This window comes from Apus apus, chromosome 10 (assembly GCF_020740795.1).
Source record: "Apus apus isolate bApuApu2 chromosome 10, bApuApu2.pri.cur, whole genome shotgun sequence".
Classification (NCBI taxonomy): domain Eukaryota; kingdom Metazoa; phylum Chordata; class Aves; order Apodiformes; family Apodidae; genus Apus; species Apus apus.
Window position 1 is genome coordinate 12,931,323 of NC_067291.1, and position 12,848 is coordinate 12,944,170.

Consider the following 12,848-nt stretch of genomic DNA (forward strand, 5'->3'; position numbering starts at 1 on the left):
CTTCTTGGAGGCCTTTGAAATGAGCTCATCCAAGCTTCTCATCACATCCAGCTATTATCCTAATTCTCTCCAAAGGCACAGTCACCTCCAAGAGCTCTCTAGGTGAGCCCAGTTCCCCTTGGGCCTCCTCCTTCCCAGTAATTTCACTAGACGGTTGGTGGGACACAGCACTTGCCTGAGACACCAGCAAGATGCTGCTTGGAGCCCCAGGTCCCTCTGGGCCATCAAACCACACTCCCATTGGCTCCACCAGCATGACCCTGAATATGCTTTTGGGCAAAGCATGTGCAAAGTGATTAACCTCTGCTAACAGAGCGAGATGCAACAGGTAAATCATGCCTGGGCCGTGGAGTAAGAGCATGCAGACAGGTTGTTATTCCAGATGCTATTTGCTCCTGTGTGAAGCAACCATTTGTTCCCACAAGAACAGGAATATTTTCAGGCTAAAGTCTCTTCTGCAGTGCTCCTGTGAGCAACTGAGCACGAGCCTGGTCTTGCAGGTGAATGTACTTTCTGAAAGATAATGAGATGCCCACTTCTACACCTTGCTTGAACTGTCCCTTTGCATCTGAGTTGCAAACTGTCTTCTTGATCCAATTTACAACCAAATTTATAAGAAAAAACTATTTCTACAAGAAAATAGAGCTTATTAGTTAACTTATAAAGTCCCACTCCAACTGTAGTGAAGGCCCAAAATTCTGTTTAATATTACAAAACTAGGTAGTTGAAGAGGACTGTTTACCAGCTACCTGTTACCTGACTGGGTTTAACCTTAAAAAATCATTGGCCTCTATATTTCTATGCAGTATCAGACTCCTTTCCTGCTTAACTATTGAAGAGAGTTACACTGATGTCTAATTGGACTTAACTGGGATTTTAGAGGCAGAGGAAGAGAAAAACACTCCATTTGGGTTTATTTCATGGCTTCCCTGAAAACACAGAAGCCTTAAGTACACGGTGCAAAAAGCAGGGAAAATGGTATTTTAAATTAACAAAGATGCTCCTCTTTGGCAGGAAACAAAACCATCTCAGCTGCAGCTAATGCCAACTAATAGCAGTGCAAACCTATGGCAGCACACAGCAAGAGGGACTTGCTCCAAGCCCTGCATCACTCTGGTCATCAAGGACATGGATTTCCAACTCTGCTGTGAGAAGCTGTCAGAGGGACTTTGGGCTCAGTGAACTCTCCTCACCTGGAACACCTCGGTCTGACTGGGCTGTGGGTGTGAATGCTGGTCACTGCTTTGCTGGTTGTGGTGTTGGCTCTGCCACTGGGACCAGACTTCAGAAGGTCTCCCCTGGAACTGGCTGCTGCTCTGGCCACCTTCAGCTAGATGGGGGAGAAAGGGCAGAAGTCAGAGAGCAGCTCCTTGAAAACACCTGCCTGCTTTTGAGGCTTCATCCCTCCACCCCCGCATGTGCAAATGACTCTTAGAAAGAAGACCCTGGTGACACCCAGACCCTGGGGGCTGGAAGCCAAAGGGAGGTTCAGCCCTGAGTGCAGGGTGGGGGCCCAGCCCAGAGCAAAGCTGGTTGCTGCAGCTGCACAGACAGGGCAGGTGAAATGCTCACAGCAAAACACACAGTGACACCACAGCCAGGCACTGCGAGACAGTTTTCAAGCATCGCCCACCCTTTAATTCCTTACCACTAATAAGAAATATTTGCCATTTCACTTGAAAACCAAATCGCATCATCTGAATGCTCTTTCTCTTTAAAAGACTAATTCTTGCAGAGCAGTGGGTGCACAGTTACCTACTCACCTAAGAAGCACACTTTCTGATTTTGTAAGTAGATATAGAACCAGTAAGATCAACAGACAACAAGCAGCTTTGCTGTATTAAATGCAGTGTTGTTTGCTAGACTATCTCCTTCTCCAATATTACAGCTGAAAAGTTATTTATTTAACTTGCAGCTTATAGCAAAATTATTATCTTGTTCATAAAGTGATGGTTTCTTAGAAGTCTGAGGCCATTTAAATTCCACAGAGAGTAATGTGAACAGCAAGGTTTTGGGGTAAATACACTTTAAATGGTAATTCAGGGAGATAGATTTCTTCTAAATAGTCTACCAGAAAAACACATTATGCCATACAAATTTATTTGGTCACCTATTACACACAGACTTTCCATGAGTGCAGTCACAAGTCACACTTAAGCTGGACTAATTATATCCTGTATTTCTAATAACTGGTCCCAGATGTAAACAATCTGAAAATAATTGAAGGAAAATTATTCAAAAAGTCTCCTTCTAAGAATGAGAATTTAAAAAACCTTGCCACCAGGCTTATGCTTTTCCTCCAAGCATTTTTCTTCTTTTTTTCCCCTTTTTTCTTTCTAACTACTCCCAGTGTTTTTGCCTGTTCTCCCCTCACTGCAGAGAACCAAGCTGGGTAGATCTGGTTCTCCCCAGGTATCAGCACCTTCTGCCAAGGGTGCCCAATTTCCTGTGCCAAGCTTCCACACACGTGTTATGTCAGGTCTCCAATAACCAGAGTGGGTCATGTCAAATCAGTCACTACTCATAGTCACAGCTTCAAAACACCAGCCAAGCCATGCAAAACAGATAAAGTGCAGATTTTACAGGACAGTAAACAGGCTGCAGTGACTTATTTCCATCACATCTAAAGTAGATAATTACAGCTCTTCCCTTTCTGACATTACCACAACCCATAATTCAGCTGACTCAGAAGTCCTGCAGCCATTTTATGGGCCAAAACAAAATTCATCTAAGTTATCCTTTAAAAGAAAGCTGCAAGTTTGTTTGTTTGGTTTTTTTTCTCAGAACAATACATTGGCATTCACCCCGTGAGGCAAATGATGCCTCTTTTCAGCAACATGGTTAGTGCCAGCCAGAGGTTCAAGACATTCATTCTCCCCTGTGAAGGCTGTTATTAATAGTATCCAAGCTGATGCAGGTCAGAAAATGTTTCTCATTAGGTGAAAGGGCTCTTGCCAAGTAGCTTAGGCCTGATATGTAAGGCTGTCTCATAAACAAATGTACAAAGCCTAGTGAAAATGGAAACAGAAGCATGAATAAGCTCTGTGGGAAGAGCTCTGTTTGAATGCATTTTTCTGAGCAAGGCAGCATAGGTCTGTGCTCCATGAGGCTGATCCACAACAGATCTGGGGGGTCACCCACTGGGTCATGGTCTGAAAGCCAGTAAATTAGCAGGTAGTAGGAAAAGAAAACAATTTCAAAACCTGGCACCTGCTCTGATGAGGTTAGTAGCAGTGTGGGTAGAAAAATACCTGTCTCCAGCCAAACTCCAACAAGCCATCTCTGGGCAAGAGGACACAGCCATGTAGTCAGGGAAGTTGAAAAGAATGTAAATTTGTGCTATTTAAGTGTTCTCCTGAGAAACAAAAAGAAACTGAACTTGCTAACCACAATTTGAGAAGTTATGTACTGGTGGTGTAACAACTTTTGCATCTTTCACTGCACTATTTACTGAACAAAAAAGAAGTTCCCTCGTATTGCAAAACACCACAATATTCTCAAGTGTGTTGGATGTGGAGAAGATGCAGCACGGAGGGATCAGGAAATTTCTGTTCATTGTCCTCAACAGGAGAAAGGAAAACCCTTTCATCACCCCAGCTTCCCAACTGACCCATCAAGAGAACACACTGGAGGATTTTTAATGAAGTTAATGCCAGAGAGTTTTAATTTTTATGTGCATCCCAGTGTTGTGTCATTTCAAACTCACCAAACCCTGCACTTCGGTTTGCTAGGCTGGAGTAGGCATTCCCACTTGGAGAAGAGGTGGCTGGGCTGGAAAGGGGACTGTAGGATGATGGATCAGCTGGGTAGGTATGACTTGTTCCAATCCCAAAGGGAGATGACTGAGCCTTGCCAGACTGAGACGGAATTTGCTGAGGAATAAGGTGTAGAAGAAAGGAAGGAGTTTTATTGTAGAGGAACAGCACAGAAGACTCACTTTTTAACCAACGTAAAGACTAAAAATAATCTCTGCAGATGTGAACAGGCACGCTATTCCTGTCTCAGCTGTACTTCATTTCTGTCAAATCCAACTTATTGCTGCATAAGGAGCAGAAAAGACCACACAGCTCTGCTGTTGATGAACTCACATGTACTCCATATTGGAACTGTTTGGAAAAACATTATTTTATTCACCTCTATTACTGGAATTAATCTCTAGCTGAACAGGTATTAAGAATTAACTTTAATTTGCCAGTTATTGTTTTTATTTGCAGTGGCACAGTAAAATCAGAGTTATCTGAATGTCTTGTCTGTGCAGTTCTCACACGATCAGAGTCTCCAGTGCCTGGGGGTAAATGGCCAAAGAAGTTTCAAAGCTAATGAGCTGCTTTCTCTTCCTGCCTAAGAATTACAGGCAGCAGTTACTTTGCCTTGTAAAAGGCTTGGGAGGGAGTGGGAGCGTGAATCATCAGCCTTGGGAGGAAGGAAGAAACAGTCTGACTGCTTTAACTGGGCAGGTGAGGCAATTGAGGGGTATTAAAAACCACCTTGCTGTTAATGTCATCTACATAATGGCTTTGTCATAGGATCTTCAATAATGTTACACAAATGATTAAACACTGCAAGACTGCTTTGAGATCTGTACAACAGGTACACTGAGAGGAAGGCAGGTGCAGTGTCTCACCCAAAGTCACAGGCTACAGACAGAATCCACTTATAAACCACTTCCTGCGTTATGAACAAATCCAGCAGTTTCAAATCCTCAAATAGAAATTAAAGGTGATTACATCTCTGGATGCTCCTAAATGTTCACTGTTATTGCCAATCAGTGCACTCCAGTGAAGCTATTCTCTTGGACAAATGCAGGAGGGCTGTGGGAGTAAAACAGACCCCAACAGGCACATAACAAGAAGAATATGCCATTAGGTCTTCTGCTCCATTCCAAGATAAGAAATCCTACATTTCTAAAGGCTTACACAATGATAGCTGAGAGCATGATGTGCCACTCATGCAAGGCTTAGCTCTGTTTTACTTCATGATGGATGAATGAATATCAATTTTCTTACACCCACATCTGAACTCTGTTGACTTGGATAGAATTTGGACAATAAGAAGGATCAGTCATTTCGGGGTTTTCTTTTGTAATTTTTAGCATCTTCCATATAATTTACCAAAAAAAGCTAATGTTATGACCAGACTTCACTGAACAGGTGTGACAAAATAACTGTGGCACACTGAGGGGTGGGAAGCATCAGTGATTAATGCAGAAACAATTCAGCTACTGAAAAATTCTTTAGTGCCTGTGCCAACATGCCATTCTAGCCTACTGAACAATAGAAAGTCAAGAGTGATTAAGAGCAGCATTAATTATAGATCAAACATTATTCTTTCATTTTATTTGTCTTTAACAGAGTTGCAAACCATTTTTTTAATTGTACAGAACAAGAGGTGATTTCTGGGCTACCACTGTGAAGCACAGGGCATCTGATGGAGGGATGTGCTGCTTCCTCCAGCACACGGTGTGAGCTACACTGAGCAGTGCTAATGGAGAGGTAAGGGGCTAAGGAGCCCCTGCCCTGAACTCCTGCCTGGATTTTTATGTGCCCTTTTCTGACAACTCTGCTGAGTGTGGGTAACACTGCTGGGTGCAAGCTCTTGGTCCAAGAAAGATTTAATGCACAGGCTCAGTACTAAAGCATAACAGTGGTCCTCTTCCACTTCATTCAGTGTAAGTAAAAAAGTAAGTGCAGGACTGAAAACTTCCACTGGGATTTATGTCAGTGCAGCAGCTGCCACTGTTGTGCACACTATTACAAACTACCTGCCAAGGAACAGACGTGGAGGAACTGATTTCTCTCCAACCACAAATGGGGTTTACTGATTGTTTACTTCTTTTTAAAAGCACAGAGATTGCAAATTTTTCCTGACCATGAAAATAAATCACCTTTAATCCATACCTGTCCTGGAAACGGTGGGCGATTTCCTGTCCAGGCAACCTGACTCTGGTTTAGCTGGCGAGATATCTGTGTCAGATTCTGGCCTGTTGATGAAGAAGACTGGATGTCGTTCACACCAGGGACGTGTACCACAGATGAACTGAAGGAACAGAAAGAGTGGCTCATTTGTAGGATTCAATCTCAATGCTCAGGAATTATTCCAGATATGCAATTTCTGATAACGAGATTAAAAATAAGCGTGATCTGCCTTAATAAAAACTGACCTAAAACCATCACAAAACTAGGAAACATATTGGCATTCTAAAATGTCAGTTCAAACAGAGAGGGCAAAATTATTTTGAATTAGACTCCTATATTCTCTTTAAAAGGAGTTGCAAGAATAAAATCAGTCTAACACAGGGTGCATAAATGCTTCGCTCCATAAGAGTTTATTACGTAATACATTACAAAACCTGCTTGCAGAGAGTACTCAAGCAGGTACTTAATACATTTTTTTCTTAAAGTCAACAGTATTTAAACATTTGCTTAAATGCCATCCTAAATGAAGATGCTAAAGAAGCTGATACTTATGAGTACTTTCTTTCTTTCCTCCCTGGGAAATGACAGTGTTTGTTACATATGAAAAATTTGAGCTTTTAATTCCAGTTTTCACCAACTGAGGCTAAAAAAGAGCACAGAGTTATATACCCAGGCAAAAGAATAATCAAGACAAAAACTCAAGCTAATGTACTAGCTTTGGAATCAAAGAAAAAAAAAAAAGGTATTTCCAAAGGAACTTGTTTATAAGTTACCTGTTTCCTAACTTCTGAATTTCACTACTGAGAATTTTCCCAGGAATTCCTAATTAAAAGGAAAATTTTAAGCAGGACTGCTCCACTCTTTGCTTTTATTCTTACAGAAATCGTGAACGCCTAGATCTGTACAACCACACATTGCCAACATGCTTTTATATGTATTTATATATTAAAAATATTTATAATTTTGCATGTCATATATAAATGACTATAAATGAAGACACAACATAAAAAAATGCTTTTGTGCCCCGATGGAAAAAGCCTGCTCTTTTCTCCAGTCCCTTCCCTATTGTCTACTTTCACACGCATTTTACAAAGAAAGAAGAGAACAGATTGGGAAAAGAAGTAAACAAGGCTGAGCACAGAGGAAGCAGGAATCTGAATCCTCTGAGAAGACTGACAAAATCCCTCCCAGAGTGGTAAGCAAAACGTGGCAGGCATTTGAATTTGGGAGTTGTTGTTCTGTCTTTCATAAGTTGCCTGAAAGCAAAGTGTGTGTTTAGAAATTCTTTGTAGAGTTTGTTTTTTATTACTTTTATTTATTTATAATTTTTACTACCAGAGCCTCCAAAGAGGGAAACATGAATCAGAAAGTCCATGAAAATCTGGCTGAGCTCAGAAGGACACAACAGCTGCTGGGGAGGGGCAGCCCTACTGCCAACACCTTCCCAGCCCATTATCTAAGGGGCTTGGGCTGCATCTAGAATAAATACTTTGAAACCAGGAGTCTACAAAATGGGCCTAAAGGCTGCCCAGGCTCAGTGACCAAATGTACCAGCCTGAAGAGCATTCCAGGACAACAGTTAATAGAGGATGGGATGCTGGCAGATTTTCATTACTTGACGTAACAGAACAGCAGCAGGAAAAAAGCTATAGTTAAACATCAGGAATTAACAAAACCCATGCCAAACTCCAAGATGGCAAGTCAACCATCCAGTAATATACCATATCCAATTAAAAGACATGTTAATTTACTGTCATATCTCCTGCAAGTTATTATTTGTTTTAATTTGACAGAACACTCACAGAGGGATTTCATTTCTCCCTACTGAGATTATCAGCCACTATAACTTCTAGAACATGGATGAAGGATCCCTCTGTTCCCTTTAATAAGGTGTCCACTGATGCCCTTTAAGCAGTCTGTAGAAGTACTGACAGCTCTAAATGCAAAACAAATCTTTGCACCTTCCTAGCTTGGCTAAATACTCCTCAGATCTCTGAGCCTGCCCCATCACCTCTAAGAGATTCAACTCATCTCAGTTTGTAAGCCCAGCTCATGGTCTAAGGCATCATGGAGGACTAAAGTGCAGGTAAAGCAAAGTTTATTCATTTAAATAAAGCCCTTGCACCTTAGACCAGTTTTGTTTCCACTAGATCAGAGATGAAACAGCCCCCATGGTCAGACAGAAGCTGGTAAGTTCAGGATCTCGACTACAATACCTGAAAGTCTTTCCTGAATGTCCGGGCTGAAATGGGCTTCCCTGTGAGTAAAGTTGCTGGTTTCCTGCTGTGGATGCTGAGGCCATCATTTTTTTATCTGCTACAAATGAAAAACAAATCACAGAGAGAAGTTGAGGGGATTAGAAAACGAAGGCAAAATTACTTAATGGAAATCACAACATATGTATACACAGCAAGGACTGGTCTTCCCCTCTTAAAGCTTTACGGAAAAGCCCTGTGGAACATTTGAAGAACAACACAAAAGGGCTATGTGACAATTCAGTCTGAAACTAGAGGCACAGCTGGTTTGTGTCTAGTTCATACACTCTTCCCAGGATGTACTTCCTCCACGCTATTGTTTGCACAGAACTATCACTGCTACGTGTCCTTGGCCATGCAGCCCACACCTCCCTGGGCCTGCTGGAAGCTGCTCCCAACCATGCAGACAGGAGGGGGAACAGGAAACAGGGAGCACCTCTAGTCAAGGTGGGCAGTGATGGGTGCCAGCTATGGACTGGGCAGAGGAGCAAAGGTTTTCTGGATGACAGAGTCTGCCCAGGGGAATGGAGGAAAGCCACGTGGAACAAGCCTGGTCTGATGCATGTGATCCTCTGTGGCCTACCTGGGGATGGCCTTGGGTAAGGGTATGTTTCTGGCTCCAGAAGCTGCCCTTCAAGGTTGCTGCTGTTACTGCAGCCTCTTTGCACTGAGGAAGCAGCCCACTGGGTTAAACATCCCAAGGAATGGTGTAAAACTGCCCCTGTCCTAACCAGCTGACAGCCTGCTTCCCTCCAGGGCAGCCCGAGAGGAGTACCCAACTGTCCCCAGCAGCTTGGTGGCACACCTGCAGATCTCAGGGGGACCACCTGCAAACCTGGGTGATCCTGCAGCCTCACCTGTGTTTCAACCTGACAGGTGGCTGGAGGCACTTTGCTTCCAAGCATCTGCAAGATATACACACCTGAGCTGTGGCAAGGCAGGACACCAGTCTATTGTGAAATTTGCTGTCCTGTATGTGGATTGAGGGACCCATGAAACCAGATGCAAGCATCCCAGTAGGGTGTAAGACAGACTAGCTTAGTGAACAACATGCACATGGAGATGCCATTAACTTTTATAGTCTTCTCTTACAGTGGCAACTGGAGACCAATCTCTAATTGAATGAAATTAGATTGGTTGAACAATGCCATTTGGTCCCTTAGTTTACTTTTCTGGCACTGGATTATTCTAAAAGAAACTTCACTACTACTCTTCACTACCCTACACAAAGAAAATTCACTACACTCTTCTTAAAATAATGTAAAGGTCTGCTCCACCACCCTTTACTCACTTTTCCCATCCTCCCTTCCCACTTCCAAGTGCAAAACACCCCACAACTCACTGATGACTTTACAACCATCTGTTGCTATACACCTCTTTCAGATTCCCACTCATTTCACAAGCTCCTCTCCTAGACACATGGCCCACTCAATTCCCAGGTAACACAAGTATTTTAGTTTTTCCTGGTTTCCAGTGACCTTGTGAGCAGGACTCACCAGAGGCCTCCAACACATACTAGCTCCTCTCTGCCACGTAAGTTCTTGTTATCTTGTGTTCCTAACAAGAATCTAAGCTCACTGTCCCAAAGGAAAAAGTCACCTCAAATTTCCTTCCAGGAGCCTCAGAGGAGCACGTATGCCACTGAGACAAGCTGTCATTGCTTTTCCTCTGTCATGTAGGAATTTGTAGATATTCTTCTGTGCCCAATCCAGACACCAAGTCTGGATTGTAAATCTATATTCTCATATAAAAAACACCAAGGAGAAACAGAGACAGGGTCTAAAGGAGGTTGTATATGTTGTAGGAAGAATTGAGAAAGGGTTGGGATTTCTCTGAGAAGAACAACAGATGAATTTGCCTTTTTTTCCCTGTAGTTTCATTCTTGCACGAGATCTCTGATTTTCTAAGGCCACTCTTTACAGGGATACAAAGCTCTCAGGGTTGGAAGAGACTGAGCCAAAATCCTGCAGGTACTTTAGATACTAGAGAACAACTCACCAGTGAAACTGAGTGTCCTAAATGAACTGGAATTCCTCAAGTGGAGCAGAGTTGCCATGGCAGCTATGGGATCTGTGCTGCAGGATGAGGCCAAGGCAAAGGAAACTGCTAAACTAATCACAAGCAGCTAAATTGGTTTCACATTTCTTTCCTGAGTTACATCAAATGCTCTTCAGCCTCTGAATCTGCCCCACAGCTCTCCCAGCTGTTCCCACTCGGGACTTCAAGCACTACTTCTCTCTTCTCACCTTTGGTACAGCACTGAAAACTTATTTTGTTTTGGTGATTTAACTGCACCCTTTAGACCTGTTTCTGCTGCCCATCACTGCCCTTCTCCCAGCAGGGCCAGTGCTCCTGCCTGTAGAATGAAGACCTCTGTAAGAACCGCATCATTCTGTGCTTCAAGGCACTTGCATGACTGTGTGAAGCCAGGCTTCCTCTCCCCACTTTTGGTTTCTAATTGTGTGGCCACTGCAACGATTATGGCAACAATTTCCGTGTGTCAAACCTCTATTTTTACTGAATGTAGCAGAGAATGAGATCGGGTATCAACGTAATGCAAATGTCTTGGAGGCAGCCTGCAGGTTTGTCAATATTGGTTTTGGATGGCATTTCTCATCTCAAGCTGTGAACCACCTCTTTTTATCATTCAGAGGAGATCTTGATCACAGCTCTCATGAGAAATTCAGACAGGGTGAGTGTCCCAAAAAAAGCACAGCCTGTAAATTGATGAGAATGAAGAGAGAAATGGCATTTCCAAGAACATAACCTCCCAGCTACCTCACAGCTTGCTAGACCCTTAACCCCAACCCCTACCCACAAACAGTTGAGAGCTGCCTGAAAAAGAGCCAATAAGGCAGCCAAAAAGCAAGATGTTCTTGCTTGGAAAAACATATTTCCGTGTTTAGGGTTGGAGTTTTGCTACTCTCCACTCTCATCCCTTTTATGGCCTCCGCTGTTGACTTCACTGTTAGAGAAGACAGACAAGGAAGAACAGGAGTAAGAGAGAACTCTCAGCAACAGGAGGACAGGGTCCGTCCTGCAGTTACAGTGCTCTCTCCATTTGAAAAGACCAAGCCAGACATGAAAAGAATGCAGAGATGTCACCTCTCAGCACCCCTGGAGTCAAAGCCTGTGGGTTGTTTCCCTCGTGCACTGTGTGACACTTACACGTTGATTTATTTATAACAATTGTAAAAACTTACCTTTTTCAGTGAGGACAGTTAAAAAAAATAAACAACTACTGAATTCGTCCACGAGTAGTGGAATTAATGACCCTGGCTTCCTGCAGGTGTATTTTGGATGATCCCTTCAGCTGTCAGTCTTCTCAATGACTTCTGCCTGTTAGGGCAACAGGCAGCATAGACTGAGGCTGGTTGGAATCAACTACACATGCCTGACTGGCAAGTTGGCTGCTACCCCTTGGAACAGGGCTGGGAAGCCCTTCAGTGAGGGCACTCAGTAAAGGGCTCTGTCCTCACAGAAATTTTCACAAAATATAGAAGAAAATACTATTTCTGAGACTCTTACCACTCTGACAAGAACTTGGCAACAAGTTCAAAAGTTGTGAGAAAAAGAACAAGGACTCAGTGACAGGTAACATGGCTGGAGATGTCTCAGCTGACCAGAAAACAAGTGTATTATTACACTTCAAGACAGCACGTGCCTCTGGAAGCATCAATGCAGAGGCTGCTGATTTGATAAAAGACTGCTGGCCTATTTTAAGACTATGTGGTAACTTTCTTAATCCATGTCTCTGTAGAAAGATTAACTCATATCCACTGTTTAAGGAAGAAAATACATATTCAGAAAGAGCAAGCTCTGTGAAATGAAAAAAGAATCAAAAATAGGTGGGTCTGGTGACACGAAAGCTGTCCTTCCCTCCTTGAATTTAATCCTCATCACATTTAGGGGAAATACAGACTAAAAGCAAATTCTGGGAAATGTTCTGAAGACTGATGTTGCTTGGAAATTTCCCTGCCACACTGTAGTTCCTCTTCATTCTCTTGAAGCTGTGCTCCACATGGTGTAACCAAGTTAACACAGTATTAAAAATTAAAACATCAGAGACATTCACTTACAAGCAGTTATTCCAGCAAACATCTCAGCAAATCTAGGATCTCTCTCTTGGGAGAAAATAGCATCAGGCTTTTCCACAGACTTTCCACCCTCATGAACATTAGCTGGTATACTTGGAACAGGCACCTGTTGAGATACATAGAGGAAGGTAACTCACTCTGTCATAGCTGATGAAAAGCCATTCAGGGACAGTCATGATGTATTTTTAATTTTGCTGAAATCTACCACTGCTTTACGTGTTAAAAGGTCAGAGGCACAAAAATAAACATTTGCGAAACTTCACCTGAGATAAGTCATAGGAGGACAGCCCATCTCTCTGATGTACTTCAAGTTCTGCTTGCTGCTGCTGAAGTTGTCTGCAAAGGAAACAAAATTACAGTGATACAAAACCCAATTACAATACAAAATGGAACAACGATAGTCTCCTCTTTCAAACTCCAAGTGAAATATCTCTCAGGTGACTCTGTAAATCCTTTCCTGTGAAGATAGCCCTGTTTTTAAAGCTTTCTCATTAAGAAAGCTTGCACCACAGGAATGTAACAGGGCACAGAAAGAGTTTTGGTGTAATAGCACAGCAAGGTCAGTAGGTAAGAAATGGAGG

At 42.7% G+C, this 12,848-nt stretch overlaps 1 protein-coding gene across 4 annotated transcripts in view; it reads right to left on the reverse strand.

Moving 5' to 3' along the window:
* ARNT2 (aryl hydrocarbon receptor nuclear translocator 2) overlaps positions 1–12,848 on the reverse strand; it is a 99,133-nt gene that overhangs the window by 5,827 nt on the left and 80,458 nt on the right. For all 4 annotated transcript variants that reach the window (XM_051628070.1, XM_051628067.1, XM_051628069.1 and 1 more), the window contains 6 exons: positions 12,531–12,603; positions 12,250–12,373; positions 8,132–8,231; positions 5,898–6,036; positions 3,707–3,872; positions 1,194–1,330 (listed from right to left, as the gene is read on the reverse strand). In XM_051628070.1, the coding sequence (XP_051484030.1) occupies positions 1,194–1,330; positions 3,707–3,872; positions 5,898–6,036; positions 8,132–8,231; positions 12,250–12,373; positions 12,531–12,603 (739 nt within the window). The remainder of the gene's footprint in view (positions 1–1,193; positions 1,331–3,706; positions 3,873–5,897; positions 6,037–8,131; positions 8,232–12,249; positions 12,374–12,530; positions 12,604–12,848) is intronic.